The sequence below is a fragment of the Aotus nancymaae genome, unplaced genomic scaffold (assembly GCF_030222135.1).
Source record: "Aotus nancymaae isolate 86718 unplaced genomic scaffold, 86718_ANA_hifiasm-v0.15.2.pri h1tg000108l, whole genome shotgun sequence".
NCBI classification, from domain to species: Eukaryota; Metazoa; Chordata; class Mammalia; order Primates; family Aotidae; genus Aotus; species Aotus nancymaae.
Genome location: NW_026988523.1, coordinates 3,275,932 through 3,294,886, shown reverse-complemented (window position 1 = coordinate 3,294,886; position 18,955 = coordinate 3,275,932). Strand labels below are relative to the sequence as shown.

The window sequence follows — 18,955 nt, the reverse complement described above, 5'->3', positions numbered from 1 at the left end:
TAGCTCCACATTCTTACCACCACTTGGTATTGTCTGACAATTTAATATTAATCATTATGGTAGGTATTATGGCAGGTAAAATAATGCTCCTACCCCCTCACCCCATTAAAAAAAAAGGTGCTCACATCCCATCTCTGGAATCTGTAAATATATTAACTACATAGCAAAAAGAACTTGATAGATGTGATTAAAGTTAAGGACCTACTTTAACATGGAGAGATTATCCTGAATTATCCAGTGGGGTCCACATGCATCCCTAAAAGTAGAAAACCTTTCCTGGTTGTGGTAGGAGAGAGATGTGATAACAGAATAAGGACCTGTGAGATGGCAATAATGAGAAGGACTTGGGCCACTGTTGCTGGCTTTGAAGATCTAGAAAGAGGCTATCAGGGAACGAATGTGGATGGTCTGTAGCAGATAAAAATGGCAAGGAAACTGATTCTCTTCTAGAGCATCCAGAAAACGATAAAGCCCTGTTGGTATCTTGATTTTAACTCAGTGAGACTCACTGCAGACTTCTGATCTACAGAATTGTAAGATGATAAATTTGTATTTTAAGCCACTAAGTTTGTTGCCGTTTCTTATTGCAGCAATAGAAAACTAATACAGATGTATAATCGTGTATTTTGCTGTGGATTCAATTTCCATTTCCATAATGACTAATGAATTTGAGTCATCATGTGCTTATTAGCTAGCCATGTATCTCCTTTTATGATATTTTTGTAAACCAATTGCTCATTTTTAGTTAGGTTGTTTAGCTGTATTGACTTGTAATAGTTCTTTTAATATCGTGGATACAATTATTTTGTCAGACAGATTCATGGCAAATACTTTCAGTCTGTGACTTGCCATTTCATTTATTAATGGTGTCTTTCAAAGAGAAGTTCAAATTTCAGTGATAGATCTTCCTTCTCCTTTTAAGTTTTCTAAGTTGTTTTATGATTAAAGCAAAATGATAACACATATAGTTCTAAATGTAGGTAGAGGAAATTTTAAAGATAATTATATTAAAAATGGAAAAGAGTAAAGTGACTTAAAGGGAGATGCAGTTTCTATACTTCATTCAATCCCGTGAAATGTGGATTTCAGTAGATCTTTGTGGTGATGGAATAATTCTAGATACTGATTGGGGTAGTGGTTATAGGAATTTACACATGTGATAAAATGGCATAGAATTATATGCATACATTGTACTGCTATCAGTTTTTGGGTTTCTGATTGTAATACATTTATGGAAGATGTAACTATTGGGTGAAACTAGGTGAAGTTACCTAGATATCTCTGTACTGTTTTTGCAACTTTCTGTGAATTTTAAAAAGTTTTAAGAAAGTATCTGAAAAGCTAACTGAACCACAATTGAGTCACTTTCTTTGTATTCTTTATTCTCGTCCATTAATCTATGTATATGTCTATCCTTATGCCAATACACACTGAATTGACAGATAAAGTTATAGTAGGTCTTTCAATCATGATGTCCTTCAAATTTGTTCTTCCAAATTGTGTAAACTATTAGAGGTCCTTTGCGTTTTCATGTAAAATAATCAGCCTGTCAATTTGTAAAAAAAAATTGCTAGTATTTGACTGAAATTATATAGAATCTATAAATTTGGTGAAAATTGGTGCTAACAATATTGAATCATTCAATCTATAGACATGACACACTTTTCCATTTTCCTAGGTCATCTTTAATTTCTCTTAGTACTGTTTCATGGCTTTCAGTGCACAGGTCTTGAACAATTTTTGGTAGATTTATCCATAGATATTTATTGCTCTCCAGTGATATTATCAGTGGTATTTATAAATTTTATTTTTCAATTATTCATTGCTAGTGTAAGTCAATGCAATTGAATTTTATAATAACTTTGTATTCTATGATGTTACTAATTAGTAGTTTTAGTAGCTTTTTATCTGTAAATCAAAATGGTTTCACTTTTCCTTTTCAATCTATATGGTTTTTCAAATACCACTGGTAATATCACCTGAAACCAATAAATACCTAGGGATAAATCTACCAAAATTATTAAAATAAATGGAAAAAATCTCTTGTTTATAGATTGAAAGACTTCATATTGTTAAAAAAAATTCCACACTAGCAAAAGCAATTTACACAGTCAGTGCTATCTCTATCAAAATACATTGGCATTCTTTTTACAGAAATATTTACAAAAAACAAAAACAAAAACGAAAAAACCCTAAAGCCCATAGGAAACCATGAAGAACTCCAAAAAGCCAAAATGATCTTGAGAAAGAAGAATAAAGATTGAGGCATTATATTTTCTGTTTTCAAAGCTATAGTAATTAAAATAGCATTATACTGGCATGAAAAAGACATATAGAACAATAAAACGGAATAGAGAACACAGAAGTAAACCCATATAGATATTCTTTATTAGGGTGAAGAAGTCACTTTCTATTCTTAGACTGCTAATAGTTTTTTAAAATCATGGATTCTATCATACTAATTTTCTGCCTCTGTTGACATGACCATATAATTTTTTACTTTTGCAGTGTTAATACGTGTCTTTGTTCATATGTGTTGATATAAAGGAATACCTGAGGTTATGTAATTTAAAAAGAAAAGTTTATTTGGCTCATTGTTCTTCAGCCTGTACAAGAAGTATGGTGCCAGTATCTGCTTCTGGTGTGGGCTTCAGGCTGCTTCCATTCAAGGTGGAAGCGGAAAGGGAGCTAGCGTATAGAGTGATCACATGGCAAGATAGAAGGCAAGAGGTGGGGGAGGTGCCAGGCTCTTTTTATCAACCAGCTCTCACAGGAACTAATAGAGCAAGAACTCACTAATAACCACAAGAACAGCACCAAGTCATCGAGGGATCTGCCTGCATCACTCAAACAGCTCCCATTAGGCACTGTCTTCAACATTGGAGTTCAAACTTTAACATAAGGTTTGTAGGATCAAGTTTCCAAACTATATAGCAAAATGAAAAATTAATTATTGGATTTTTATGTGTTAAACCAACCTTGTGTTCCTGGGATAAACCCCATTTGGTCATAATGTAGCATTCTTTTTATGTACTGCTGGTTTGATTTGCTAATATTTTATTAAAGATTTTTGCATATATGTTCAGTAAGGATATTTGTAGCTTTTATTTTGTAATATCGGTTTCTAATTTTGATATTAGGATAATGCTGACCTTTTAAAATTAGTTGGTAGATGTGGTTTCATTTTCTATTTTCAGAAAGTATGTAAATTGACATTATCTTAATTACTTGCTTGATAGAATTCATAAGTGAAGCTATTTGCGTTTGAAGTGTAGTTTGTGGAAAATACTGTCATTAGGTATTCAATTTCTTTAAGAGATAAAGAGCTTTAACATTTTCTCTTTGTTCTTGTCTCCATCTTAATAAATATCATTCAAGGTATTTGCTTATTTCATTTAAGTCATTGAATTTATTAGTATAAAGTTGTTCATAATTTTAAAATTATCATTTTTATACCTGTGGAATCTAAGTGATGTCCTTTCTTTCATTTCAGATATTAGTAATTTGTCCTATTTCTATCTACTTATCTGTTGATATGTCTGTGCTCAGTTTATCAGTCTGGCAAAAATATAAATTTAAAATGGACAAAAAATTTGAAGAGACTTCAAAAGTGGTATAGAAATGGTAATTAACATATGAAAATAGGCTCCTACCATTAATAACCAGGGAAATGCAATTAAAATCAAGTGAGTTTGACCTGTACACCTATTAGAATGACCAGAGTAAACAGACAAAATTTAAAAACCCCAAAATACCAAGGGCTAGAAAGGATGTGGCTAAGGCTAAATCTGAACTCATACATTGTTGGTAGAAGTGCAGAATGTCACTTTGGAAAACAGTTTGGCAGTTTTGTACAGAGTCATTCACATATTGACCATACAACTAAGTAAACCTAATCTTAGATAATTGCCCAGGAGAGAAAAAAAACTAATTAACACAAAAGTCTGTATGCAAATGTTTTTTTTAGTAGCTTTATTCATAGTTTGCCAAAAGCTAGAAGCAACTCAAATGTCTTCAGTTGGTGGATAAAGAAAATGTGGTACATTCATACCGTAGAATAGTACCTAACAATGACAATAATAATAAAAGGACTGAAAACAACATGGATTGTCTTCAAATACATTGTGCTAAGTGAAAGAAACTAGATTCAAAAGGCAACACCTATGAATACGTTTAGATGACATTCTGGAAAAGGCAAAATTATAGGAACAGAAAATAGATCAGTATTTACCAGAGCCTGGGGTTGTGGGGATAGGACAACTCCAAAGGAAGAAAAGGGAATTTTGGAGGATGACAGCACTGCTCTATATTTTGATTGTGCAGGTAATCACTGACTTACGAATTTGTCAAAACTTACGCAACTGTAGGCCAAGAAGACTGCATCTTATTGTACATGAATTATAGTGCAATGTAAATAAAGCAACATGCTGTATTTAATCTTGACAATTTTTCACTCAATATCATGTTTCTAACATTCATCCATGTCGCATGTAAAGTTCTAGTTCATCAACTTTCTCTGCTGCATATTATTGTATTGTGTGAATATTTCAAATGTATCCATTCATTCTCCTGCAGAAGTATTTTGTTACTGTTTTTCCATTTTTCTTTTTCTACTAAGCTCAATACTTCTCTAATGATTTTGGAACAATTTTATGAAGTATAGAACTAAGAGTAGAATTGCTGAGATTTAGGGTATGTACCTATTCAACTTTACAAAATAATCTGACATTTTATTTTCAAGTGGTTGTCCTGGTGAACACTTGAAGTGTTCACTAAATAGTTTCCAGGGTTTCACATTTTCACTGGCACCTGGTATTGTCAAGCTTATTTTTTACACCCTAGTCAATATAAAATAGTACATTTTTATGGTTTGAATTGGCATCTTTCTCATTACTATTGAGGTTGAGCATCGTTCCATGTTTTATTTTGTTTTTCCATATTCTTATTTCCTTTTGCCCATTTCCCATTGGGTTGTTTCTCTTTTCTTTTTTACTTACAAGGGATCATAAAGTACTTTTAATATTAATCCTTTGTTAGTTTTTATGTGATGTAAACAGGTTATATAAGTTTTCACTTATTCTTTCACTTTGTGGTGTTGTGGTTGAAATTAGAAATTAATAATTTTGAAGTAGTAAATGCATTGTTTTTAGTGTTCTTACACAAAGATCAGTTGTTTTAAAAATGTGTGCTTAACTGAAGGTTATAAAGATAATTTTTATTTGTTTCTAAATGTTTTAAAGTTCTGTTTTTCATATTTGTTTATTCAATATAGAATTAATTTTTGTATATGGCACAAGATAGGCATCCAATTTATTTTACCTATAACCAATTGTCTCACAACGATTTATTGAAAATCCATTTTCCACAATGATCCAAATATTCGCCTCTGTTATATTTCAAGTTTACATACATGCATGGGTCCAGATCTCTTTTTTTGTCCCATTAGGATTCAATTCCTCTACCGATAACATACCTTACAATTATTATTCTGTTGTGATACATTTTGATATCCTATTAAGTTTGTTTACCACTTTTCAGAATTATAGTTTTATTTAGTACTGGATGTTAGATCTATCAATTTGGTCAGATTCAGGTTAATTTTTGGCAACAATACTTCATAGGTGATCTTACGTGGTTCCTATTATATATGCTGTCAGGTAGCATCACTATTAATGAAGCTGTTTGCTTGTCTGTTTAAAATGCTGACAGCCAGATCTCCTCATTGTAAAGTAACATTCCTTTCCCTTTAGAATTATCAAGTAATATGTGGGGTAAAACTTTGCCTCATTTTAAATTATGTTAAAGTAAATTAATAGGGCTTATTTGAATCCATTGTTTATTGGGGCTTGCAAAATAGTAGCTATCATTCTTTTTCTCCATTCCTACCAGATATTTTCTCTTAAGAAGAGGCTTTTCTTGTCAAAAGGAGGTGAATTCTGGTTTATTTCCAAAAGAATTAGATTAAATGCTTAATTCTTTCTTTTAATTACCAGTTTTCAGAGTAAAGATCTGATGTAGTAGTTACCTCCAATGGAAGTGGGGTTCTTTTTTCCCTGTTTTTCTATGTTATCATTATCGATTTCATTTATTTATTTATTTAATGTGTTAAATCAATCCCAGTAATTCCATTTGATACTCAAATTGTCTCAAATTCACTAGTGTCCTTTTTACATAATCTTGTTAGTCTTTCACTATGTCCTTACTGTCAAGCATGAAATGTTCCAGGCCCATCTTGTACTTTTCCTGCCATAGACTGACAGCTTCTCTATTTCAGTCCCAGTTTCAGTTATCTACGTATTGCTCTGGTTTCCAGCCTTCTCTCTCTTTCTGGACTCTGGGCATTTTTGCCAGGTTATTGTTGTTGCTGTTGTTTTTTTCAAGCTTAGGTTTGCATTTTTTCAACACCAAATAGTCATTCAGTGACAACTATGGGTTGAATACTGAAGTGAACAAAATAAATTCTCTAAGCCCAAGGAGCTAACTTACATTGCAAAAATCCTTGTTATATTACCTACTCATTTTAAGGTATATTTTGGTCTTCCCATTTTAGGTATTGTGAAGGTTTTAAGTAATCTGGCCTGCTAATTACCATTAAAGGTGCCATGAATAATAATTTGTAAAGTTTTACATCAGTTTGCAGAATGAATATTTAGAAAAACAAAAAATAGGAAGTCCAGTGAGGAAGGAATTGCAGTACTCTAGGTATAAAGTGGTTAGACCATTGATAGAGGTAAGAATGAAGAAGAAAAACTGTACTATATGAATATCTTGAAGGAAGAAAAGATAGAATTTTGTAACAGTTTAGTAAGAGGGCATGAAACAGATGAAGAAGTCAAAATTAGCTTCAAATTTTCTTCCCTGGCAGAATGAAAGAATGACTATAACATCTACAGAAATAGTGTAGCTGGTGTGAATGGGTGGGAAGATAAACATATATTTTTTTGGTTATGGACTGTATTTCTATATTTAATATACCATGCAGTGTCTTAACATGGTGTTTTACATATAAAGGATAATCAATAATTGCATCAACTTACTGTATTTGAAAAAAGCAGCAGAGTAACTACCTACATGTCTCAAGGCAATTCGGAAAACAGGACTATATGACGGTGAATAAGTGACAAGATTATAGGTGAGGAGGGGTAGTGGAGGTGCTTACTTTGCATCGCTAGAGTCTGGTTTGGTGTTTGGCACCCAGCCAGCCCTCAATTCACGTTTATCAAATAAATTAACCTAAATTATTTGCATAGACATAATAGCTGAACCCATGGGAATAGATCTTAATGCAGAGAACATTCAGTTAAAAACAACCCTTCTTTCCTATGCCCTGCACTGCTAACAACTGCCTGCCTCAAAAGAGCAATTCTAAACATAGCTAGAGTTAGGGATAATTGGTGGAGCTGAGATTTCAGGAACTGGTTTTGTTTTTTGTTTTTGGTTGGGGGAGGTATATTCTGGATTTAAGACATCAAAGTGACACACCTGCCACTTCCAACGCTGATATTAATTATATCCATTTTGTACTAGAGCCAGATTATTTCCACAAATTACAGCTTGTCAGTGCAATCAGTGCAATCCAGGCCCCCAAACAGAAACCTCCCATTACAGGTTTTTAGCCGAGGACTGGACTGCCCTATAGCATTCACTAAAAGGTTACCGGATTTCCCTCCCTCCTTTCAAGAGGACCTGACAGCCCTTTCTAGTCCCATCCTCAAGGGGGCGGTGACTACGGAACCACTCCTTAACCACGGACGCTCAAATCTGCATTAAAACTTCCCTGCTCCGCTCCCCGGTGCGTCAAACTAAGGCCAGTGCCTCAGACTGAGCCTGCGCGTACAAGTGGTGCAGAGCGAGCGCATGCGCCCTGACTGCCCGGCAAAGGCGACTCTGGGCGGGTCTGGGCCGCTCCAGCGTTTTGGGGCCCAGGAGCTGTGGGAGGAGCTGGAGGCTTCACCCTGGTAACCACAGCGCCGCTGCTGCCCTGCCTTGCAGGCCTCAGGAATGTCATCGCCTCTGGGTGTGAGGGTACTCTGGCCACCGTCCCCGGAAATAGCTGCGCCCGCCTCTCAGATACCTCATCCTCCCCACGCCGCTGCCGCTGCCGCCATGCAAGGGGAGGACGCCAGATACCTTAAAAGGTGACGACTCCCCGAGGCTCTGCCCTACCCTCCTTGCCAGGGCACTGCAGATGTTCTTGGGTTGGCTGTGAGATGTCACTGGGCAACGCTAGTTTAGAAAAGGGGATGGGTGGCAGGGAGAGCAGTCGCTGAAAGGAAAGGGAAAAGGTGAAGGGGGCGGGGGGAAAGGAGAGAGCCCTGGGGGCCGCGAGGTCCTCTGACCTGACTTGAAGGAGCCCTGATACCATTGAAAGATGATTTCTTCACTGCATCACTTTATTCCAGGGGAGAGGGCGGTAGGGCGGGTTAAGCGCATCTGTCTTTGTTTCCCCCCACCCCTCTTCCCAGACTCTCCATTTTCCCATAATAGAAAAATCCCGTGGGAGCCTGGGAATGAAGTCTGGTGCATCCGCTCTCAGGCCTCAGTTTGGGGTTCACTGCCATAGGGTTTTGAAATGGTGAAGGGGAAAGAAGTGGTGGCTTCTGCTTTTTGGAGGGCTGGATTGAGATGTTGATTTCCAATCTCTTTCTGCTCTCCTCATTCATGTCATCCCTTTGACTCCCATATTATACAACATAATTTTTGAAGGACATTTCATAATTATCAAGAGATTTGTTCAGAAGCTTGATGACGATAAAATAGGTCACAATTTATTTTAAATATTTATAGTATCAATTACACACCAAAAAAAATTGTAGTCTGTTGGGATCATTTGACTGCTGGCAAATACTCAGATCATTCCTGATTGGAAAAAAAAAAAGATACTTCTCACTGGACCAGAAGTAAGCAGTGATCCAACAGAAAAAACTTTTAATTCAGTACTAATTCAGTAAATACCCTCAAATAGTCACATGTATTCTTTTGGGCACAGTTTCCTCATCTGAAAATGGGACAAGTATTACCTTCTGAGAGTATAAAAATATTTTTTAAAAAATAAAACATGAATGTAAGGTGGTGGTATTCCTCAAGTCGTAATACCCTTGTACTGAATATTTTTATTCTGGCTTGGCTGAGCTCTGATCATCACAGAAAAGTCTTCCAAGTGTTAGTAGACTCATAAAAGGAATTCAAACAGTTGTATTAATTAACAAATCAACTGTACTGTCCTTGGAAGACAGGCGTGTATTGCCTGTCTTTTTCATTTTATATAAATATATCTGAAACTGGCAAATAGCCAGACTTTATCAGTAAAAAATTTTAAATGAATATACAAGCCTTCATCAGTGTTTATTGCCTCACTGGATTTTATTTAACGCTGGTTTTTAACATAATTTGGTTAAAAATTTTGTGACAGAAGAAAATAGATTGTCTTTTAACTTTAAAATTGTTCTGGAACAAAGAGCCATTGTTATGCCATTAGCTGATTTTCATGTAATATATTTGTGTCAGAGGTAGTTTTTCTTAAGATTATTGTGCCAGTATGGACACTCAGGCATACTGTGACTAATAATTCTCAACCTATTGTTTACGTTTAAACACATACCATCTAGTTCCAAAAATAAAACAGAGCCAGTCAATGTAATTTTTGAAGTAAAGTAAGTTTAGGATCTGGAAAGGTTGAAAAATACATTTCTCAATTTCATCTGATTTTGACTATAATTAATAAAAGTTTGAATTGTTTGTATTTAGACTAGAAATATACAGCAAACATGTATTCATACAGGCCTGATGGAAAACATTTATGATGTCTGATAGACCCTTCCATTTTAATTATTTTTTTGACCGTGATTATATATATTCTTTAACAATATTTTTACTTTTATATTTTGTTTTTAACAAGACAGCAGATAGTATATTTTCAGTCCCTTTCTACCCCAATAATTCCATATTTTGGTCTTACAAAAATAATTTTTTTCTGGATCCCTATGTGTTTTGGTGTTTGATTCTTATATGCACTTCCCTTTGTCTGGAACTTGCCCTGTTCCTTGCCTGGAACTTGCCCTATTCTTTGCCCAGCTAACTCCTTATCTTTCCTGTTTTGATATAAATACTGCTTTTTCCAGAAAGCTTTCCTGAACTTCCCTTTCCCACTTCACAATCCAGGTCAGGTATATTTGTTAGGTTCTCATGATAGTTAATACCTTGTTTTATCCTAATCTTACTACTTTATATTTCCTTCTGGTTTATAAACTTCATAAAGGTAAGGTGCTATGTATCTATCTTACCTTTGGAACAAAGAGCTGCTGTTATACCATTAGCTGATTTTCATGTAAGAAATTTGTGTCAGAGGTAGTCAAGATTATTGTACCAGTATGGACACTCAGGCGTACTCTAACTTACTTAAAATTCTCAACCTATTGTTTACTTTTAAACACATACTATCTAGAGTTCCAAAAATAGTCACAATCCAGGTCAGGTATTATATTCCCAGCACTCAGCAAGGTGCCTGAAACATAGATTATTAAGCCAAGTCAGAATAAGACTAGAAAGAAATATGGGCCTAATCATATGGGACTTATGAGCTATAGTAAAGATTTGAGACTTAAAGTGTGTTGGGGAACTACTGAAGGATTTTAAGAGTGAACAACATTTCTTCATTCAGTAGTTGGGATTCTACTGTGTAAAAGTCATTAAGCCAAGTGATAAAACATATTTGGTAAATGAAACATAAGTATATTCCCTGCCTTCATGGCATTTGCACTCTACAAGTAATACAGACATTAAAATGTATTAATATACTGATGTTTATTGTATTTATAAGTGCTATATGAAATAAGTATGTGGCTTTTGTGTCAAACTTTTCTCCCATAGTATGATCAAGGTCCGTCTGTGTTGTAGCGTGTATCAGTACTTAATTCTTTCATATAGCTGCATAATACTTGCTTTGATTTGGATATAGTTTGTTTCTACCAAAGCTCATGTTAAAACTTGGTCCCCAGTGTGGCAGTTTTAGGGGGGCTGAAGCTTGGGAGGTGTTTTAATTGTGGGGGTGGATCCCTTATGAATGGCTTGGTGCTGCTCTTGACAGAGTGAGTGAATTCTTGCTCTAGTGAGACTGGATTAGTTCTCTTGGGAATGGATTAGTTCCCTCTAGAGTTGGTCGTTATAAAGCCAGGAAAAGCCTCAGGTATTCTCTCTTTTCACTTCCCTTTTGATCTTGTCCACCGCGTTCTAATGTTATAATGAAGCACAGAAGCCAGGGTTCTGCCCTTGAACTTCCCAGCCTGCAGAACTGTCAGCTAAATAAACCTCTTTTCTTTACAAATTACTTAGTCTCAGGTATTCTGTTATAGCAACATAAAACTGACTAATTCAGTATTCCATTGTATGGATATACAAAATTTTGTTCATTGCTTATTTGTTGATGGGCATTTGGGTTGTTTCTACCTATTGGCTATTGGGAATAAAGCTGCTATAACTATTACTATACAAGTTTTTGTTTGAACACCTGCTTTTTATCTTTTGTTGTATACCAAGGCCTGGAATTGCCAGACTATATGGTAATTCTATGTTTAATTCAATGAGGAACTACTAAAATGTTTTCCATAGTGACTGAACCATTTTACATTCCCTCCAGCAATGTAGGAGAATTCTAGTTTTTCCATATCCTGACTAACACCTCTTATTTTGTTTTATAATTATTACTATACTAGTGGGTATAAAATGATATCTTATTTTGGTGTTGATTTTCCTTTCCCTAATTACTAATGACACTGAGCTTTTCATGTGCTTCTTTGCCATTTGTCTTTCTTCTTTGGGAAAAAGAGTTCTTTATAATAGAACCTTGTCAGATACATGATTTGCAGATACTCTGTCCTGTTCTGTGGGTTTTCTTTGCACTTTCCTAATATGTAAAGCTTTCATATGCAAACATTTTTATTTTTGGTGAAGTTTAATTTATTCTTTTGTTGCTCATGCTTTTGGCATCATTATTTACGAAACCATTGCCAGATCCAAGGTCATGAAGGTTTGTCCTTCTGTTTTCTTCTAAGAGTTTTATAGTTTTAGCCATTAAATTTATATCTTTGATCCATGTTGAGTTATTGTATGGTAAGAGTCCAACATCATTACTTTATATGTGAGCATCTAGTTGTTCTGACATCATTTGTCAAATAGATTGTTCTTTTCCTCCATGAATGGTTTGGGCATTTTTTTTTGAAAATCAAATGACCAAAAATGTTGGGGTTTATTCCTGCACTCTCAATTATATTTCATTGATCTGTCAGTCCTTGTGCTAGTACCTCACTGTTCTGATTACTGAAACTTTGTAGTGAGTTTTGAAATCCAGAAGTGTGAGTCCTCCAACTTGTTGTTCTTTTTCAAGATTGTTTTAGCTATTTAGGGTTCCTTGCATTTCCATTTGAATTTTAGGGTTGACTTTTTCATTTCTGCCAAAAACAAAAAAACAAAAAAAGCTGTTGAGACTTTGGGAATGCAATGAATCTGTAGATCACTTTGGGGAATATTGCCATCTTAACAATATTATGTCCTTCAGTCCATGAACATGGGATTTCTTTTCATTTAGTTCATATTAATTTCTATCAGCAACTTTTTGTTGTTTTCAGTATACAGTTGTTCCTTGGTTACATTTATTCCTGAGTATTTTGTTCTTTTTGATGCTATTGGAAATGAAATTTTCTCAGTTTTCTTTTCATATTTTTCAGTTCTAATATATAGAAAAATAATGATTTTTTTATGTGTTCTGATCTATATTCCAACTTTGCTGAATTTATTAGCTGTAGCCAGTTTTTTGTGCCACTTTAGGAATTTATATAACATTATGTGTTTTGCAGATAGAAATAATTTTACTTCTTCCTTTTCAATCTGGATGCCTTTTTTTTTTCTCCCATGCCTCATTGCCCTGGCTAGAATTTCCAGTACTATGTTGAATAGAAGTTGGGAAAGTGCATAAACATTCTTGTCTTGTTCCTGATCTTAGGGAGAAAGCTTTCATTCTTTCACCATTGAGTATTATATTGACTGTAGATTTTTCATGTATGCCCTTTATTATGTTAAGGAACTTTTTTTCTATTCCTAATTTATCAAGTACTTTTATCATGAAAAGATGCTGGGTTTTGTCAGATGCTCTTTCTGTACCAATTGAGATAATTGTGTACTTTTTTTTTCTTTATTCCATTAATGTGGTATATTATATTGAAATGCTCATGTGGCCATGTTGTGTGGTCCTTTTAATATACTCCTGGATTCTGTTTGCTAGTATTTTGAGGATTTTCACATCTATATTCATAAAGGATATTGTTCTGTAGGTTTTCCTGTAGTGTCTTTGTCTTGCTTTGGTATCAGGGTAATGATGGCCTCATGGAATGAATTAGAAAGTGTTTCCACTATGTTATATCTTTCGGAGGAATTTGAGCGGTATTCATGTTAATTTGTCTTTAAATACTTGGTAGAATTCACCAATGAAGCTATCTGCTACTGGACTGTTCTTTGTTGAAAGGTTTTTGATTACTGATTCAATCACCTTACTTGTAGTTTTGTTCAGATTTTCTATGTCTTTTGAGTCAATTTTGGTAATTTGTGTGTTTCTAGGAATTACTCTTTTTCATGTAGGTTATCCAATTTGTTGGTATTCATATTACCCTCTTGTAATTAATAATCAAAAGAGCAGCAGTAATGTCCCTCTTTGATTTCTGATTCTAGTAATTTGAGGCTTTTCTTTTTTTCGTAGTCTAACTAAAAGTTTTCCAAAAATTTTTGTTGATCTTTTCATATAACTGATCTTTGGTTTCATTTTCTCTATTCTTTTTCTAGTCTCCATTTCTTTTATTGCTGTTGTCTGTTATTTCCTTCTGCAAGCTTGGGATTTTGTTTGCTCTTCTTTTTCTACCCCCTTAAGGTGTAAAATTAAGTTATTCAGAATATTTTATTTTATTTTTTAAAGAAAAAAATATTTGATTCTTTAAAAGAAATCCGGTGTCTGTATAGAGTGTCTTGTTGTGGATCTTTGAGTTTCTTTGAAGTTCTTTGAGCTTCTTGGATATGGAAGTTTGTGTTTTGTCTACTTTGGGAAGTTTTTGACCATTTTTTCCCCAGCATTCTCTATGCTCCTTTCTCCTTCTCCTTTCATACCCTCATTATGCATATGTTGGTATACGAGATGGTGTTCCATAAGTCTCTTAGGCTCTGTTTATTTTTCTTCATTCTGTTTTCTTTCTATGCCTCGAAATGGACAGTTTCATTTGACATTATCTTCAAGTTTTCTGATTCTTTTCTCTCTCTGCTCAAATCTGCTGTTAAAAACCCGTAGTGATTTTTTTATTTCAGTTATTGTACTTTTCAGCTCTAGTATTTTTATTTGGATCCTTATAACATATTTTTTAACTATTTATTTGTTGATACTTTTTTTTTCCTGCTTTTTCTTAGTTCTTTGTACTGGTTTCCTTTAGCTCTTTGGGCATATTTAAGACAGTTGATTTAAAGTCTTTGTCTGATAGGTTCAGTGTTTGTGCTGTAGAATGGATAGTTTCTGTTAAAATTTTTTTTTTCTGAGTATGAGCCATAGTTTCTTGTTTCTTTGCACATTTCATTTTTTTTTTTTTTGTTGAAAACTGGGTGTTTTGAATATTAAGACGTACAAAGAAAAAAAAGAAAAGAAAAAAATACTCTTCAGTCTTTGCAGGTTGACTCAGTGTTTCAGCATGCGTTCGACACTTAGCCAAGCATCTTACAACTTCACCTTAGCCTTCACTTGTGCTTGCACAGAGCCTAAAGACCAGCCAGAGGTAAAAGCTTATGGTCCTACCAGGTGTTTTTTTTTTTTCTGGGTATGTATTCTGCCCTGAGCATGCTCATGGGTTTCTAGATTCCTCTTTATACGCAATGACTTTTCAAAGCGTCTATTCCTCCATAATGTCTGACTCCCTTGTCTTTACTCTTAGGCTTTCAGCATGTGTTTTATTTGACCCAACTATTACTATTTATCCCAAGGGCCACCAGCTTATATGCTTGGCTTTCACTGGTTTCAGTGACTGCATAGCTATACTATGCTGCTAAGAGTTTAAAATTAGTCAAAACAAAGGAAAGCCCCTTGCAGCAGACCTCAAAGGATACCCAGTCAGTTGCAAAACAATCAGACAAAATTCCTTGGGAGCATGTCCGCCCTGACTCTTCTAGACCAAGTATTAACATTGGAAACATGGGCTGCTATCATTAAGACTGCCACTGTGCTTGAGAGAGAGGTGGATGTCTAGGGTGAGTGAAAAGACCATAATGATCTCCTATTCTGTTTCTGTAACCTTTCTTCTGATTAAACATTCACTTGGTTGCTGTAAACCTTTGACTATCTTCCAGAGTTCTGATGAGGTGGATTGTGATAGGTTTTTTTTTTTTTTTGCCAAGTCTTTGAGTGTTTCTGGGGAGTGCCAGCCTCTAGCAGTCCTTACTCTGCCATTTTCACTAATGTCACTTTGCCATTATCTTTACATGTAATGCTTCTATCCTCATTCTTTCTCACCTTTTTTTCTGGGACTTCAATTACATGTATTAGACCTACTCAGTATGCATTGCTGCATTATACTTTTGCTTATATTTTACATCTTTTTGTCTCTATGTTTTTTTCTGGGGGTTTTCTTCTGACTTATATTTTACACCACAAATTACCTCCTTACCTGTATCTAATCTGCTATTAAACCTTTTAATTTTGGTTATTGTATTTTTAACTCTAGAAATTAAAAAATAGTATCTCGTTCTTTCTGAAGATTACTTAATATCAATCACAATGACTATTCTTTGAGTGTCATATATAGGAATATAAATGGATAAATAATCGTTTGAGGCCTAGGATGATGTTCTCTTTTTCCAGAGAAGATTATATTTTGTTTATGACCATAAGGATTATTGAAAATTCAAGGTCACCTTTATTAGTTCTCAGAGATTCAACTACATTAAACTGGGCTTTTTAGTCTTCTTGGTGACCGGTCTGCATCTGTTTCACAGTTACACCTAGGAGATAGTCCTCCTATTTCCAGCTCAGAGCTTAGAGCTTTACCAGAGCTACCGTTGTTTAGTGCACTCTAGAATCCAGTTTTTGTGTCTCTAGCCTCATGTGATTATTAAAAGATTCTCAATCTCTCTGCCTTCTCTTTTCAGTTAGCAGATGCCTCTAGGGAAAGGTAGCCTTGAATTCAAGCTTTACTTCTCTTCATTTTCTTCTTCTCCTGGATCTTGGCACTGTAATTTTTTCTGCCTGTTTAGTTCTGTTATGGCCTCAAAGAGATACACACATATGTATTTTTTCCCTCAGCTTTTAAGATTTTCTTAGAAGGTGCGTTGGTTTGAATTACTTTAATCCTCTAATTCTCCATTACCAAGTCTAATGTTAGTGAGAGAAGTATAAAACTTGTTTTGGCTTTACCACTATGAAAAGCATCAGGAATTGTAAATATTTGAGTACATATAATAGATTAAGAAATTATTCCCCTCTTAATTTTTTAAAAATATGAATGACTTGAGAGCAAAAACTATGAAATTTTTGTGTGGGTTTATAAGGTATGTACACATAACACATATGACAGCTATAACATAAAGAATGAGGGGGGTGTAGGCAATAGACCTACAATTTGTGAAGCAGCACAGCATTAACTATTAAATACTTTGTGAAAAAAGAGGTAACTAAAGCATTGTTTTTCCTAAAGCAACCACCAAAAACAATTTTTAAATGTATAGTGAAAATATCTACACAAAATGGAATTAAAAAATAATAATTCACAAGGCTGTTTAGGAAAATAATCAAAGTATATAGGGGCCAAACAGGAAATGAAAATGAAATGATAGATCTAAGTATGAATCTAAGTATGTCCAGCAATTGCATTAAATGATCCAAAACACTGCTATCCAATAGAACTTTCTTTGCTGATGGAAGTATCTTACAGCTGCATCATCAAATACATAGCTGCTAGCTATATGGCTAATGAACACTTTGAATGTGGCTAGTACAGCTAAGGAATTGCATTTTTAGTTATTTTGAAAATGTAATGCCTTTCAGTTTAATTTTACGTAGACCCATATAACTAGTGACTATTGTATTGGACAGCGTAGGTTTTAATGCTCCAATGGAAAGGCAGGGATTACTAATATTTGTTTTAAAAAGAAAACAGAAAAGCAAGACCCAACTATCTGTCATACCCCAAAAATATACTTTTAAATTTGGACATAATAAGTTAATTTTAAATGGATGCAATCAAACAGTAAGCATAAGAATGCTAGAATGACCATATTAATGTCAGATAAAATAGGCTTTAAGAAAAAGTATACTGTAAAAACTACAGAGGAGTATTTCACACTGATAAAATCTTCTACATCCAGACAGTTTTAAAGTCAAATTCTAACAAAACTTTCAAGAAGCAGATGCTTCCAATTATGTACAACTCTTCCAAGAAATCTGGTAAGAAAGGATACTCCTCAACTAATTTATATTAAGATTTTAGAATAATCTTCATATGAAAGTCAGAAAAAGGACATTAGAAAGAATTGCAGGCTGAATGAGCAAGAATGCAAATTTAATCCAACAGTGTTTTAAGACAGCATTATGAAGTTGTGCTTATTCCAAGAATATGAGTATGGTTTTATGTATTTAATGAATTTGATTTAGCATATTTATGGATTAAAGAAGAAGAACAATACATGATCCTCCAATGGATGCAGAAAAACATTTGATGACACTCACTACACATTCATGATTTAAGGAAAAAACTAAAGTCATAAATTAAAGGGAATTATGACATAAACTTATTAAATGAGGAAACAAGCCAGGTATAGTGGCTCATACCTGTCATCCCAGCACTTTGGGAGGCTGAGGCTGATAGATGTCTTGAGCCTAGGAGTTTGAGACCAGCCTGGGCAATATGGTGAAACCCCATGTCTATAAAAAATACAAAACTTAGCTGGGCATGGTGGTGCGTGCCTCTAGTCCCAGCTAGTTGGAAGGCTGAAGTGGGAGGATCACCTGAGCCTGGGAGGCAAGCCTGCAGAGAGCTGTGATCACACCGCTGCACCCCAGCCTGGTTGACAGAGTGAGACCCTGTCTCAAAAAATAAAATAATGTTAATAAATGAGGAAACTTTCAAAGCATTTCCCCTAACATTAAGATGACCCAAGGATGCCTGTGTAACCACCTCAACATTTCACGACGAGTCCTAAACAGGTAGTAAGATAAGAAATAGAAAAGGTATAAAGATAGGAAGAGAAGAAATGAAACTGGTATTATTCACAAATGATAGTCTGTAGAGAAAACCTAAAATAATGTTGAAGGCATTGGCATTAATATCAAGCTGTTAAGCAACAGTTGCCGGATATAACATCTATATACCTCCCACCCTCAAATTGAATTTTGATATAGTTAGTTAAATATTGTTAGAAAAATAGTTATTTATGAATGCAGCTAACAATATAAGGTACTTGGGAATAAATCTAATAAATAATGGGTATCACCTTTCTAAAGAAATTTACATCATTTCATTAAAAGAAAATTAAGTCTTAAGTAGATTTGTTATTTTCATGGATAGATGCCTTAATCTAAAAATTCATAATTTCAGTCATTATCCCAAAAGAGATTTTACTGAATTTGAAACACAATTTTAAAATTTTAAGTGGACTAGCAAGGTCCCACAATACTGAGAAAAATATAGAAGAGCCAGATTGGGAACATTCCCTCAGGTATTGATATAATAAACCTGCTGAATAAAATGAAAAGCTAGAAATAGACACACATGTGATGTAATCACCTATGGGTTCTTCTTGCCCTCTGCAGAGATAAAAACAACTCACTGAGACAGTGGTATTGGAATAGAGTAAGAGTTTAAGGGTAGGATTAGTTACTCAAACAAGCCTCCCCCAAAACTTGGAAGTTAGGGTTTTTCAAAGATAGTTTGGAGGGCAG

The 18,955-nt window shown here is 34.5% G+C and overlaps 1 protein-coding gene across 3 annotated transcripts in view; it reads left to right on the top strand.

The window, feature by feature from the left end:
* Positions 1-7,870: 7,870 nt before the first annotated feature.
* Positions 7,871-18,955, top strand: part of KIFAP3 (kinesin associated protein 3) — a 144,637-nt gene continuing 133,552 nt past the window's right edge. For 2 of the 3 annotated variants that reach the window (XM_012444618.2, XM_064370723.1), the window contains exon 1: positions 7,871-8,138. In XM_012444618.2, coding sequence (XP_012300041.1) covers positions 8,002-8,138 — 137 coding nt within the window. In that variant the 5' untranslated portion in view covers positions 7,871-8,001. The remainder of the gene's footprint in view (positions 8,139-18,955) is intronic. The other variant, XM_012444619.3, reaches the window with a different exon arrangement.